This window comes from Otolemur garnettii, unplaced genomic scaffold (genome assembly GCF_000181295.1).
Source record: "Otolemur garnettii isolate 467f Iridium unplaced genomic scaffold, OtoGar3 scaffold00051, whole genome shotgun sequence".
NCBI lineage: Eukaryota > Metazoa > Chordata > Mammalia > Primates > Galagidae > Otolemur > Otolemur garnettii.
Genome location: NW_003852446.1, coordinates 5,609,302 through 5,625,532, shown reverse-complemented (window position 1 = coordinate 5,625,532; position 16,231 = coordinate 5,609,302). Strand labels below are relative to the sequence as shown.

Sequence of the window (16,231 nt, the reverse complement as noted above, 5' to 3'; positions counted from 1 at the left end):
ATCACAGCTCACAGCAACCACAAACTCTTGGGCTAAAGCAATTCTCTTGCCTCAGCCTCCCAAGTACCATGTTTCCCCGAAAATAAGACACTGTCTTATATTTATTTTTTCTCAAGAAGACACACTAGGGCTTATTTTCAGGGAATGTCTTATAAAAGGTATTCTAGTCTTCCTTACTGCTCCGTGCCAAAATGCATGGCATGGCTATGCAGCATATCTGCATAGCCTATCACTAGGTCTTATTATCAGGGTAGGACTTATATTTAACAAATACATAGAAATCCTGCTCAGGGCTTGTTTTTTAGGTAGGTCATATTTTCAGGGAAACATGGTAGCTGGGACTATAGGCACCTGCCACAACACCCAGCTATTTGTTGTTGTTGTTGTTGTTGTTGTTATTGTCATTGTTGTTTAGCAGGCCTGGGCCAGGTTCAAAACCACCAGCCCTGGTATATGTGGCCAGCACCCTAACCACTGAGCAACAGGCACCAAGCCAAAGACAGATTCTTAAGATGGCTGAGGAACCCATCAATCTGGCCCCTAGCTACTTCTCCAACATTAGTTTACATACTTTTCACTTTCTGTGTCCTGGCCACATTAATCACCTTTTTTTGGGTCCTTAAACAGTGTCCTTAAGCTTCATCTCACTAGAAAGCCTTTCCACATCCTATTATTCCTTCTGCCTGAAACACTCTGTCCCACAGCTTCTTCAGCTGGCTAGCTCCTCTTGTACCTTTGATCTCAAAGAAGCCTTTCCTGCCATCCTGCTCAGGTTGTGTCCCCTGGTTATACCCTCTGAGAACATTATATACCTCATCTCCATGGCACTTAGCACAATTGCAGTTTTTCATTTAATTATTTACTATCTCCCCAACTAGACTATATGTGTCATGAGTACAAGGGCCATGCCTTGTACCAAGTCTCAGCATTGAACCTAGTAGCACAGTACCTAGCATATAATTCTAGAAAGAATTAATGACTAATAGTTCTAACTCTATAGTAATGAGAATTAAATGATAAAAGATCATTAAATGATATAGTATCTGATATTAAATTATATTCTCATGCCACTTGATAAACCCAAATAGATGGGTTTATTTTTATACATTAGAATTTCAGGGAACACAATATTTAAGTTCCTAGGAATTAACATGCTTCTCCCTTTACATCTTTAAAAGTAACTTAAATACCTTACTATAAATATCAAATGTTAAAAATAGGCTGTCTTCTTTCTTACTCATCCTAAAAGGCCAGGGTAAGCCAAGGAAATAGGGATGACCTGTCAGAGCCTAGAATAGCTTCATGGGAGATGCGGGCAGTGAGAAAGGTCAGGAATGCTCTGGTGGAGAAAGCTGTGGCAGCTGGGACTTTTGCTGTTCCTGCTAGGCTTGGCTGGTTACTGGCCAAAGGGAAAAAATAAAAAGCACCCTGAGCAGAAGCGTAAGACTGGTTGGTTGACCTGTAACACTGGGCAAATTATTTAAATACTCTAAACCCTAGTTCAGGCAGCTGGAAAGTAAGCATTGACAGTAGGCCTGCCTTCCAAAATTGGCATTGCTTGTGGTACTTTATAAGCTAAGAGATGCTGAAATGTGTTAAGAAAATACACTGGAAAAAGTAGTTGAAGAAAATTTGGAATCCTCCAGGAGAATTTTTTCTTATAAAATAAAACATAGAAGTTTACTTTGAGAATCTTAAGGATGAATAAATATCAAATCAATTCTAATTATCTCCACCTAATTAGAATTTATTTCTGCTCAAAAATATTAATAATCTTTGATTACCTTTAACATTTGAATCATAGTGCTAACTCTGTAGAACTACTCTGTTTAAGAATGCTTTTTGCTCGGCTCCCCACTAACTGGCTAAAAGGAGCTGAAGGATGGAGCATGGTGAAAAGGAAGGGAGTGATATAGGAGAGTAACACATTCTGCTCTGCACTTGATTTTGGTTCATTGCTCATTGCCTTGACACAGTTTCTCAAAGTGAGAAACTATGCCTTGTCCTAAAATTACTTGAATGAATCATTTTTTTTTATTTTTGTGCTAATAGCCTGACGTGCTAATTCACATAATTGAGAGCTAATCATAAACTTAGTTCTTGATTGTAATTAATTCTCTTCTTTCCATCTGTGGCAGCTTAAGAACACTACTAGGAAAGAATGGGTAGGGAAAAATGAGTTGAAATTCAGGTCTGTTTAAACTTAGGTTTGATGGAAAAGATCGTGAACCTAATGGTCAAAATGAGTAGAAAAGATTCATTGATAGTCTTGTACTGGCCATGTTATAGCGCAACCATGGGTGGTTTACAGAAGACTATTCATTTTGCACAATTCCCACACTTTATTTTAAAAGTAGCCAAAAATTATTTGGCAAGTTAAAATTCTCAGTAGCATACTTGGAAATTGTGTTCTTTATATATTTAGGTATATGTGATAATTTGATTGTAAAAAGGTGGGAAAGTGGAGTTCTGACTTAGGTCACATTAAACATTTGTGAATAGGCTGGGCACAGTGATTCACACCTGTAATACTAACACTCTGGGAGGCGAGGCAGGTGAATCTCCTGAGCTCAGGAGTTCGAGACAGCACTTGAACAGGAGCGAGACCCCGTCTCTACTAAAAATAGAAAAACTAGCTGGGTGTGGGGGGGGGCACCTGTAGTCCCAGTTACTTGGGAAACTGAGGCGGAAGGATCATTTTAACCCAGGAGTTTGAGGTTGCTGTGAGCTATGACACCACAGTGCTCTAGCCTGGCAGAAGAGTGAGACTCTGCCTTAAAAAAAAAAATTGTTCTGGCTTGGTGCCTGTAGCTCAGCGGCTAGGGTGCTGGCCACATAGACTGGGGCTGGCAGGTTCAGACCCAGCCCGGGCTTGCCAAACAACATCCACTACAACAAAAAAATAGCTGGGCATTGTGGCAGGTGCCTATAGTCCCAGCTACTCAGGAGGCTGAGGCAAGAGAATTGCTTCAGCCCAAGAGTTCGAAGTTGCTGTAAGCTGTGACACCTCGGCACTCTACTGAGGGTGACATAGTGAGCTCTGTCTCAAAAAAAGAAAAAAATTCCTAAATAGAATTTTTCAATGTGAGTGCTTTAAATTGTTCTGCTGAACAGTTAGATTTATGTGCACTTTTTTCATATACAGCAAAACTCCTTCATCAGTGAATAATTGTATCAACAGGAAATTGTGGTCAAGAAAAACCCCTGTATAATACTTTCGATGGGCTCAAAGGAATTTTTGTTTTGTGAAAATCAAAGCCATCACCACTTTTGTTGTACTTTAGACGTGCTAATCTTTTCTCCACCTCTTGTATGTCATTTAAAGATTATTTTTTTCTGTCCTAACATGTTACATGCTCTTTAGGAATTGGCAAGCAACAAAATGAAAAATGTATTCACTTATATTAGCACCCCAAGTCATAACTACTGTTTATCACTCATATTTATAAATGATACATTTTAAGAGAAATATTTGATCTGTACTGTATTAGAATCTGTATAATAATAATAAAATCTTATTCACTTAATAAAGGTATAGTTTGTGATATTTTATAATATTTATTTTTCTTTTCCTTAAATACAGGTTTTCTTAGTTAAAAAAATCTCAGGCTCTGATGCTAGACAGCTTTATGCCATGAAGGTATTAAAGAAGGCCACACTGAAAGGTAAGTGCTACTGCTATTTGTAATGTTCATGTAGTCTAAACAAACTGAAAGGTCTCAATAGAGCTTATGGGACTCCAAGGTTGGTTACTTAAATTCTGAAGCCAGTTCCTGTTACTGGCTTTAAATTTAGATTGACTCAGTGAATTTTTCCTACTGGGCTAAGAATCATACAACTAGTGAAAACAGGAGTTGCTGTGGTATAAAAGAAGTATAAATTCATATTGGGCTTTAGGCAAATAGAAATTGTAGAAGATTAAACCTGGGTTTGATTCATTTTCAAATTAATATAATTATTTTAATATTTTGAGAAGTACTGATGTACTGAATATAAAATAGCTTTTACTCTAAAGGGATTTTATCATCTTGACTCTGGTCTTGAATAAGTTTTTATTCTGAACCTATGATTTTAAAAATCCTAATACAGCCTTTCAGCCAGAGACGCCATCTTCTGGTACTTTACCAAATGACAAAGGGAAAGAGGAGAGGCCCCCGATACATGTTCTCTAGGCCTTTTAGAAAACATGGAGTTGTTCCTTCAGCCACATACATGTGAATCTACAAGAAAGGTGATATTGTAGACAACAAGGGAATGGGTATGTTCAAAAAGGCAGGAGAGTCTGCAGTGTTACCCAGCATGCTGTTGGCATTGTTGTAAACAAACAAGTTAAGGGCAAGATTCTTGCCAAAGGGATTAATGTTCATTTTGAGCACATTAAGCACTCCAAGGGCTGAGATAGCTTCCTGAAACAGATGAAGTAAAATGATCAGAAAAAGAAGGAAGCCAAAGAGAAAGGTACCTGGGTTCAACTGAAGTGCCACCCTGCTCCACCCAGAGAAGCACACTTTGTGAGAACCAATGAAGAGGAGCCTGAGCTCCTGGAACCCATTCCCTATAAATTCATGGCACAATAGGCATACAGCATAGCACACAGGAGAACCAAGAGAACCAATGGAACCGTAATATTAGGTGGTGGAACCTATTTATTCCCCATGAATTCATGGTATAATAGGTGTATAGCATAGCACACAGGATAACCAAGAGACCCCATGTAACAGTGATATAAGGTGCTGGAACCTAGTCCCCATGAATTCATGACATAATAGTCATGCAAAGCTTTGTTGCATTCAATGGCAAGGCACCTCCCCACACTGCTGGATTCTTTTCCCTATGAATTCATGGTATAATAGGTATTAAAAACAAAAGGCTGATATTGGAAAAATGTAAAAATAAATAAATAAATATGCTAATACAGGCTTTGACTCATAGGTAAAAAGTAATTCAGAAGAATTTGCATGTAGATTTTAAAATACTTAAGTCTTCCTTTGATTTAGTAGTATCACTTATTTCACCATATAACTTCTTGATATTTTATTTATTGGTTCCTAATTTCAGTTTTTTTCTCTTCAATTTACATGTAATTTATAAAGCTTTTAAAATATTTTGGAAGGAGGGCAGCGCCTATGGCTCAAAGGAGTAGGGCACCGGCCCCATATGCTGGAGGTGGTGGGATCAAACCCAGCCCCAGCCAGAAAAAATATTTCAGAAAGAATATTTGCAATGACCATTTATTTACTTTTTATTTATTTATGTATTTATTTTTTTAGAGACAGAATCTCACTTTATCACCCTTGGTAGAGTTCTGTGGTGTCACAGCTCACAGCAACCTCCAATTTCTGGGCTTAGGCAATTCTCTTGCCTCAGCCTCCCCAGTAGCTGAGACTACAAGCGCCTGCCACAACCCCCAGCTATTTTTTTTTGTTTTGCAGTTCAGCCGGGGCTGGGTTTGAACCCACCACTCTCGGTATATGGGGCCAGCATCCTACCCACTGAGCCACAGGTGCCGCCCAATGAACATTTATTATTTTTAATGTTACTCTCAGTTAGTTACCCACCATTGATATTACCATCATCCCAAGAAATTTTGACTCTCTCTATGAATACTGTCCTTTGTTTCCATTCTCTTGCTTCCTTCCTGAATGTATTTTCTTTCCTAGTCAGTCTCTATCCCATGGCATTATCACTAACTTGATTCTTGCTAAGACCAGGGTATTAAATTATATCCTCATTGCCCTACCTTTATATCACTGTTTTTATTTCTTATTTTTTACTAGATCTTGCTTTGTTGCCCAGGTTGGAGTGCATTGACATGATCTCAGTTCACAGGAGCCTCCAACTCCTGGACTCAAGCTATCCTCCTGCCTCAGCCTCCTAAATAACTGGGACTGCAGGCATGCACCATCACACCTGGCTAAATTTTTTTTTTTTTTTTGTAGAGACAAGGTTTAGCTATGTTGCCTGGGCTGATCTCAAATTCCTGAGCTCAAGCAATCTTTCCTCCTCAGCCTCCAAAGTGCTGGGACTACAGGCATGAGCCACTGCACCCAGCCTATTGCTACTTTTATATAATAACTTTATTCGCACGAATTCCATGTTACAAAACTCCATAAATAGAACTCAGTTCATTCACAAAAGTGGTTTATTTTTATGTACTTAATGGCATTTTATGTGGATTATATGAAAAGGAAACTACAAAACTCTAAGAAACCTAAAAGATAACAGGAAAGGAAATAAATGTCCAAGTCTTGTTAGAGAAGACTGACTGTTAAGAATCTCAGGCCAAGCTCGGTGGCTCACACCTGTAACTTAGCACTTTGAGAAACTGATACAGGAGGATCACTTGAGGCCAGGAGTTCAAAGTTAGCCTGAGCAAGAGTGAGACCCCATTTCTACAATAAATAAATAAATAAATAAATTAGTCAGGCTTACCTATGGTTATAGCTGCATCAGAGGCTAAGTCAGGAAGATTACTTGAGCTCAGGAATTTGAGGTTGTAATGAGCTATAATGACACCACTACACTCCAAGCCTAAGCAATCTAGTGAAGCCCTGTCTCAAAAATAAATAAATAAATAAATAAAGGAAAAGAATCTCAGTACTCTTGTAACCATCTATCATTAAGAGTCCAGTTGCATTTTCCTTAAAACTTAACAAAATGATTCAGAATTTCATTTATTAATCCAGAATATTTTAGAAAAGAATAATGAGAAGAGATTAAGCTGTCAAGTACTAAATCTTATTTAAAGTAGCAGCAGTTCAGAGTATTATTGGAGGGGAATAATACAGACATAGAAATCAGTGGAATGAAATAGTACAAAATGTATGTTACATTTTAATATATTACAACAATGTTGAGTACCTGCTGCTCTGTATGACAAAGCAGTTACACAGAACAGTGGGAAATTAAATAATGATTTCATGATGTTTTTTATATCCCCCGAGAAACTTGGAAAACATTTTGTTTTTTTGAGACAGAGTCTTACTCTGTCACTCTTGGTAGAGTGCGGTGGCATCAGCATAGCTTACAGCAACCTCAAACTTTTGGGTTCAAGAGTTCCTCTTGCCTCAGTCTCCCAAATAGCTGGGACTACAGGTGCTTGCCACCAAACCAGGCTAGTTTTTCCTATTTTTAGTAGAGATGGAGTCTTGCCCTTGCTTAGGCTGGTCTTGAACTCCTGCACTCAAGCAATCCACCTGCCTCAGCCTCCCAGAGCAGTAGGATTTATAGGCATGAGCCACTGTGCCAGGCCACAAACCAGAAGATGTTTAGAGTCTTCTCTTAAACCCTGCACTGTAACAAATTCCAGCCTGACTGAATTTTCCAAGGTAACACATCTAGAAAACTTATGAAGAAACACTGAGCAAATTACTAACAAATTGACAGTATAAAAAATTTTTTGTAGTTTTATACAGTGAAAAATGGTATAAATAGGAAAACAGGAAATTATTTCATCTCATATAGGGAGTTGATTAAAGGGCTCCTACTGGCCAATCTGGGACAATTTCAACATAGCACTAATGAATGATAATGATAGATTATAGCCCATCGAATAAAACAAGAATCTATGAGTTAATTCATAAATTAATTAATGGAAGAGAAATAAAAGCTTTTTCTTGCAATAGAATTTTTTTTGTTTGGGATTCATTGAGGGTACAAAGAATTAGATTATACTGATTACAGTTGTAATTGTGTCCTGCCCCCAAGAGGTGTGCCATATACTGTAACACCCCCCCCCACATCTTCCTCCCTCCTCCCCTCTACTCAAGCCCTCTTTCTTTCCCCTACCCCCTGCCATGTAGTAGATCATCTGCTGCCTTCATATTAGAATTGAGTATATTGGATTCTTGCTTCTCCATTCTTGTGATGCTTTCCTAAGAAGAATGTGTTCCACCTCCATCCAGGCTAATACAAAAGATGTAAAGTCTCCATCTTTTTAATGTCTGAATAGTATTCTGTAGTGTACATATGCCACAGCTTGTTAATCTGTTCCTGGGTTGGTGGATGTTTAGGTGTTTCCACATTTTGGCAAATGTAATTGAGCTATGATAAACAGTCTAGTGCAAATGTCCTTATGATAAAATGATTTTTTTCCTTCTGGGTAGAAGTCTAGCAGTGGGATTGCAGGATCAAATGGGATGTCTAATTTGAGTTCTTTGAGGATTCTCCATACTTCCAAAAAGGTTGTATTAGTTTGCAGTCCCGCAAGCAGTGTAAAAGTGTTCCTTTCTCCAAATCCATGCCAGCATCTGCAGCTTTGATACTTTATGATTTTGGCCATTCTCACTGGGGTTAGGTGATATCTCAGGGTGGTTTTGATTTGCATTCTCTGATGATCAGAGACAATGAGCATTTTCTTCAAATGTTTGTTAGCCATTCACCTGTCTTCTTTAGAGAATGTTCTGTTCATATCTCTTGCCCAGAGGTAGATGGGATTGTTTACCCTTTTTCTATTGATTAATTTGAGTTCTCTATAGATTCTGGATATTAACCCTTTGTCAGACTGATACCCTGCAAATATCTTTTCCCGTTCTGAAGGTTTTCTTTTTGCTTTGCTTGTTGTGTCCTTAGCTGTGCAGAAGCTTTTCAGCTTAATTAAGTCCCATTTGTTAATTTTGTTGTTGTTGTGATGGCCATTGAAGTCTTCGTCATAAAATTTTCCCCCAGTCCAACATTATCAAGAGTTTTCCCTATACTTTCTTTTAAGATATTTATCATTTTGTGTCTTAGATTTAAGTCTGTTATCCATCTTGAGTCAATTTTTGTAAGGAGTGAAAGGTGTGGGTTGAGTTTTAGTCTTTTACATGTGGTTATCCAGTTCTCCCAGCACTATTTGATGAATAGGGATCCTTTTCCCCACTGTATGCTTTTGTTTAGTTTATCAAAGATCAGATGGCAAGTAAAGACTAGTTTCATCTCTTGGTTTTCTATTCTGTTCCATATGTCTATGTTTCTGTTTTTGTGCCAATACCATGCTGTTTTGATTACTGTGGACTTGTAATATAGCCTGAAGTCTGGTAGGGTGATACCTCCAACTTTGTTTTTATAGCTAAGAATAGTGTTAGCTATACGGGGTTTTTTTTCTGGTTCCATACAAACTGAAGTACTGTTTTTTCCAATTCTTCAAAATATGATGTTGGTATTTTAATGGGGATTGCATTGAATCTGTAGATTGCTTTGAGTAGAATACACATTTTGACAGTGTTGATTCTTCTTCCAGCCAAGAGCATGGTATGTTCTTCCATTATTAGTGTCTTCTGCAATTTCTTTTCTTAGGGTTTCATAATTCTCTTTGAAAAGATCTTTCACCTCTTTTTTTAGGTATATTCCGAAGTATCTCATTTTCTTTGAAGCTACTGTGAAGGGAATTGTGTCCTTGATTTGTTTCTTAATGTGGCTGTCATTGGCGTATACAAAGGCTACTGATTTGTGGACATTGATTTTATACCCTGAGACATTACCGTATTTCTTGATCACTTCCAGTTTTGTGGTTGAGTCGTTGAGGTTTTCTAAGTATAAGATCATATCATCAACAAAGAGGAAGAGTTTGACCTCCTGTGCCCTTTATATTCTTCTCTTGCTTCATTGCATTGGGTAGAATTCCCAGAACTATGTTGAATAATAGCGGTGATAGTGGACATCCTTGTCTGGTTCCAGTTCTAAGTGGAAAAGCTTTCAGTTTTACACCATTCAGTATGATTTTAGCTGTGGGTTTGTCATAGATGGCTTTAGTCAGCTTAAGAAATGTCCCATCTTTGCCTATTTTAAGTGTTATTGTTATAAAATGATGCTGAATTTTGTCAAATGCTTTTCTGTATCTACGGAAAGGATTATATGGTCTTTGTTTTTGCTTCTGTTGATATTGTATATTACATTTATGGATTTGCGTATGTTAAACCAACCTTACATGCCTTGGATGAAGCCTACTTGATCATGATGTATGATTTTTTTAATGAGTAGTTGCAGTCTATTTGCTAAGATTTTGTTAAGTATTTTTGCATTGATATTCATTAGTTAAATTGGTCTGTAGTTCTTCTTTTTAGTTAGGACCTTTCCTAGTTTCAATCAGGAATATCAATCAAGGTGATGTTTGCTTGATAGAACATGTTGGGGAAGGTTCTTTCGTTCTCAGTGTTTTCTGATAGGTTCTGCAGTATAGGTACAAGCTCATCTTGGAAGGTGTGACAGAATTCTGATGCCATCTGGTCCTGGGCTTTTTTTTTTGTTGGAAACGTTTTTATTGTTTCTGTAATCTCAGTGCTTGATATTGATCTGTTCACAAGATCTGTTTCTTCCTGGGTAAATCTAGGAAGATAGTGTGATTCCAGATATTAGTCCATTTCCTCCACATTGTCAAATTTCTGGGCATAAAGCTTTGGGTAGTAGTCAGAAATAATCTCTTGTATCTCTATGGTATCAGTTGTTATTTCCCCCTTTTCATTACTGATTGAGGTTATTAAAGATTTTACTTTTCTATTTCTGGTTAATCTGGCCAGTAGTTTATTGATTTTATTTATCTTTTCAAAGAACCAACTTTTTGTTTCATTAATTTTCTGAATGCTTCCCTTTTTTTTCAATTTCATTTATTTCTGATTTAATTTTGGTAATTTCTTTTCTTCTGCTAGGTTTGGGATTGGATTGCTCTTTTCCATTTCTTTAAGAAGATTCATTAGTTTATTGATGTGCTCTTTCTGTTTTTTGGATGTAGGCATCTAATGCAATAAATTTCCCTTTTAGGACTGCTTTCTTGCAATAGAATTTCAACTAATGTATAAAGAAAGGTGGAATTAGGAGTCACTAAGAAATATCATTATACATTCTATGTAAAAGGAGTTTAGAATAAAGTTTACACAAGAAGATAAAATAAATAATCTTTGGAGAAGTGCTCAGTTTTACTGAAAATCAAAGATGCATATTAAAATAATGAATTATTTCTTATGATGGCAATATGAAATGGAAAGCAGCTTTGCAATAAGTACAGAGAGTCATTATTGCTGCTAAATTAACATGAGGAAATAACCTCAGAAAGGAATTCATGTGCTTGAAAATTCTCATTGCAACATTATTTACAATAGCAAGAATTTAGAAATCACATACACATTGAAAAATAGAGGAAAATTTAGAAATTATAATTTGCCACTTAATAGGATATTAGTAAAATGAAGTTTTAATATTTTAAATATAATTACAATAATGTACTTAGGGAAAATATATAAGTGAGAAATTACAACAATTTGAGCTAGTACAATTATATAAAATTTTATAGACACAAGCTATAGGAGGAATCATAGGAAAGTGAAAATATTTGACTTACAAGCTGCTAGATAATTCCAAATGTGGTTTGGGTTTTTTGTTTGTTTTTTGTTTGTTTGTTTGTTTTTGAGACAAGGTCTCACTGTGTCACCTAGGCTAGAATACAGTAGCATTATCATAGCTCACTGAACCCTCCAACTCCTGGACTCAAGCAGTCCTCCTGCCTCAGTCTCCCTAGGAGCTGGCACTGCAGGCACACCCCCCTCCACAGATAACGCTTTTATGTTTTATAGCAATAGGGTCTCGCTATTACCAGATCTGGTTTTAAACTCCTCGCTTCCAGAGATCCTCCTGCAACAGCCCTCTATAGTGCTAAGATGACAGGCTTGAGCCACCACGCCCAGCCCCTGAATGTGTTCTTGAATGTAATTTTTATTTTATTCAAAGCGGTGTCTGTACAGAGTCTTATCATCTAAGATAACAGTGCTTTACTCACTCTCCTGCCTATCCCAATTCTTGACCCCTAGAAGACAATGGCTTTGAACCCTTTACTCCTGCTTCTACCATTTACCTTCATATTTACTACTCTTACATTGCAGTTCTTTGATTGTTTTCATTTGAAGATATAATCTATTGACTTCCTAACATGGAAGGTGAGTATTTAGTTCTCACACTGCCACCCACACACAGTTTCCCTTTTCACATCTTCCCAGTAATGTTTTCATTTCTATAGCTTTATAAAAATTGTTCCTAGCTAAACCAAATGGTCTCCTGGAGTCATTTTCCTTCACATCTTTGCTTTACTCTGATCTCTTTCTCTAAATTTGATATTTATCTTTTTCTCAGTTTACTTTCTAGTTTTGGTAGAACACATCATATAGTAGCTGCCTCAGAAAGGGTTAATGGATGGTGAATTTTTTGTGACCCCGCATGTCACTTAATTTGTAATTTGGGTAGGTATAAAATTCTAGTTCACCAACAATTTTTCCTCAGATATGTGAAGGCATTACCTCCATTGTCTTTTAGTTTCTTATGATGCAGTGATGAAGTTTATTGCTATCCTGATACTCAGTCCTTTGTGGATAAGCTGCTTTTCTTCTTTGGAAGTCCTTAGAATCTACTAGTGTTCTGAAATTTGTATACTGGGTTTGTTTTGTTTTATTTTGTTTTGTTTTTGGAGACAGGGTCTCACTATGTCACCCTCGGTAGAGTGCGCCATGGCATCACAGCTCACAGCAACCTCAAACTCTTGGGCTTAAGCAGTTATCTTGCCTCAGCCTCCCATGTAGCTGGGACTACAGGTGCCTGCCATAACACCCAGCTATTTTTTGTTGTTGTTATTGTTTAGCAGGCCCAGACCAGGTTCGAACCTGCCAGCCCCAGTGTAAGTGGCTGGTGCCCTGGCCGCTGAGCTACAAGCTCCAAGCCTGTATAATGGGTTTTTTAAATTTTTCATCATATCAGATATGAGGTGGTCTCTTTCCACCTAGAAATATGTTTCAGTTTTGGGAAATTTTTATATCATTCATTCATTTTGTAACTGCTATTCTTTGGAATATGTTGGGCCTCCTCTTTCTTTATACCCCTTCTATTTTCCCTTTTTGTCTTTTTTTTTTTTTTCTGTTTTCTGATAACTTTCATCAGCTATCTTCATAGCTCACTGCAACCTCAAACTCCTGGGCTCATGCAGTCCTCCTGCCTTAGCTTCCTGAGTAGCTGGGACTACGGACATGTGCTACCATGCCCAGCTGACTTAAAAATTTTTTTCTGTAGAAACGATGTTGCCCAGTTTGTTCTTGCCTTATGATGTTGCCCAGTTTGTTCTTAAACTCCTGGGCTCAGGTGATCTTCCTGCTTTGGCATTCCAAATTGCTGGGACTACAGGCATGAGCTACAATGCCCAGCCTCTACTGACTTTTTAAATCTATATTCTCCTCCTTCCCCTCTTGATATTTTGAAGCAAATCCCAGATATTTCATAATATCTTACATACATATTTAGTATAGATCTTTAAAAGGTAAAGACTCCTTAAAGAAATAATACAACTCTGATATTATGCCTAAAAAATTAACATACAGATATCTACTCAGTGTTTAGATTTCTGCTTGTCCCTACTATTATAATTCAGTTTTCTTTATGTAATATGTTTAAATCAAGATCCATACATATAAGGTCTATAGTTTGCAATTGGTTGATATCTCTTTAAGTCTTTTTATCTATGAGCTCTGTCTCTACTTCTTGTCCTTTCCTTGTAGTTTGTTTACTGAGGATACATATTCCTTCTGCCCCACCCTTTGTAAAGCTGCTTGTTCTTGTTTCATGGGTATCATATCATCTTTGCTCTCACAATAGATATAAATTACAAAGTTGAATTTTGTTTTATTGTTTTTTCTTCTCTTTCTCACTTTGTTTCCCTTTATTCCTTCTTTTTTTCTGTTTATTTTTATGTTTTCACTTTCCAAACACAAGTTCCTGGGGATCCTTCGCTATCTTTTTCTGCTTTAATAATGAGGCACTAAAAAGCCGATTGGAGGCGGTTCCAAGGCAAGAATTTGCTTATTTCTCACTGGCTCCTTTCATTCAGCTTAGATTTTAGCTTTCTTTAGTCTTCTTTGTTAGATACCACTTACTCATCTTGTGCTATTGCTTCTTCTCCTGTCGCTTCCTGGGTTTGTGAGTTTATGCATAATTTTTTCATTATTGTCATTTCAGTGGGGGTTTGGAAGAAAGTAGTGAGTAAAACATCCATGTTTAATCAGAAGCCTCTTTCTATTTTAAAATTCCTATTAATGCAATAAATTGGGTCAGATAGAAGTCAATGGCATTTGGTCAAATTAATGGGGACTTCTGTCCTATTAAAGTGGTCTATTGTCCTAAAAGGCTTTGTAAACCACTGCTTAAAACTGTTAATACATAGTCCTAGAAACATAAACAGCATTTCTTCTTGTTCACTCTTTTGTTCAAAGGAGGGTTTAAATCTAGTAAGTATTATATTAAAAAAATTACTTCAGAGGAACCTAGTTGCTTTGCCAGCATAAGTCAGTATTAACAAATTCTATTTTAGGGTTTACAAGTTGGCCAATATAAAACATGCTTCCTTCCAAACTAGTGTATATTGATCAAAATTCTAATTGTAAAATGGTTTATACTTGTCACTAGGTCTTGACCTAGTGACTAGCAAAAGAAACCAGAATTAGAATTATTATACAAGTTCCACCTCCAACAAAATGAAGAAATTCTTTAGTGGGAGACTCTTGGTGCTTATCATCAGCTAAACAAAGTCTCATCAGTGAGTGTTATGTATAAGGAAATGTTGGAAAGAAAACGATCTTACAGGATAATCATAAACAAAAGAAAATCCTCTTATTCTAGCCCCTCGTTTTGTACAGGAGGAAATAGGAAGTCCCTGAGCAATGAAATGATTTCACTAAAGTATCTTATCTATTTAATTAGTATAGCCTCTAAACTATAGTTCTTAATTCCCAAATAATTGTTCTTTTCAGTGTGATAGAATAATAGAAGAAAAATATATAATAAACATATTGGTGGATATTTTTGCTGCTTACTGAACACAGGAGTGATTTTTAAATGGTAAGCTTTGTACTTTTGAAAGGTAGAAATTTGGAATCCAGCTTTGAGGTTAATAGAAACTAATCCAAAATTGTATGGATAACAGTAGAAAAAAGACAAATGTAGGCTAGACTGGAACAGAATTATCAACAGGCCTTGGTGATGAATTTCATTCCCATAAAAAATAGAAAGGACTTATCAGATGTTATAAGGAGTTGTAGTGATAGGACAAGATAATGAAGTCAGACACTGATACTGAGTTTGATAGACTAGCTAGTTAAGTCAGTTAAGACAGCTGTATAGACATCAAGAACAATTGATTTGCCCATTTGCAGTCAGTGGCACTGTTTCCCATTTAGGGATGGAAAACCAGTAGAATGGCAAAAACAGGATATTTTTTAGCTGCTTAATTTTAAATATCTGTGGTCACCTTAAATTGAAAATGAAACCAACTCAACCTTCTTCCTGTCCCCACCACCTCAAAAAGATTCTGTTTCCCATTCTTTCTCTTTTTTTTTTTTAAATGTGGGGGGGGGTGTCTCACTTTATTGCCCAGGCTCGTCTTAAACTCCTGACCTCAAGCCATCCTCCTGCCTCAGCCTTCCAAAGTGCTGTGGTTACACCCCATTTTTTTAATTTTAATCTTTGATACATACCATTCAGAGTATTTCCCAGAATGTGTTCTAATGATTTATTTACTTATCTGTCATTTCCACTAGATTACAAGCTTCTTAAAGATGATTTTATTTGTATTTGTATCCCTAGTGCCTCGCATATAGACTTGGCTCAGGAAATGTTTGGTTGCTGAAAGAGTTTTGCCAACAGGGTCAAATAAAAATTCATCCTAGCATCCCAACTTGTCAAGAATCTGGATCCTCTCTACATCACCTCATCAGTAGCAGAACTCTGTTTCCACACTGATTTGGTTCCTTTCTATTCATTGTTAATGCCTCTGTGTTTTTGATTGCACTGGTACTCCATGCCTGGACTCTTCTCTTCTAGACCCTAGCCTTCCCACCCATCTAAATTCCGCTTGAAAAGTCAAAGCTTGTGCCCTAACCCCACCTCTTTGCTCTAGCTTTCCTATGCAAGTAAAACCCATGTTGCTCTTCTTTGAATTCCTGTACTACTCATTGCTGGTAATAAATTGTTTTATTTGTTATCATGTTCATGGTGCTACTTTTGGATAGAATAAAATGATAGCTACCATTCAATCAAATATCTCTCACATACCAAGCTCTGAGTGTACATACCTTATCTCACGTGATTACACACTTCTCGAAGGTACAGTGTTGTTATCCCCATTGTATAACTGAGAGATAATTGAGGCTCAGAGAGTTTAAATAATTATCTTGCTCAAGATTTACACAGATCTGGGCTCAGTGCCTGTGGCTCCAGTGGCTAAGGC

At 37.0% G+C, this 16,231-nt stretch overlaps 1 protein-coding gene across 9 annotated transcripts in view; it reads left to right on the top strand.

Annotated features, from left to right (window-relative positions):
* RPS6KA3 (ribosomal protein S6 kinase A3) overlaps positions 1-16,231 on the top strand; it is a 122,459-nt gene that overhangs the window by 66,586 nt on the left and 39,642 nt on the right. For all 9 annotated transcript variants that reach the window (XM_023514332.1, XM_012806426.2, XM_003791897.3 and 6 more), the window contains one exon: positions 3,584-3,665. In XM_023514332.1, the coding sequence (XP_023370100.1) occupies positions 3,584-3,665 (82 nt within the window). The remainder of the gene's footprint in view (positions 1-3,583; positions 3,666-16,231) is intronic.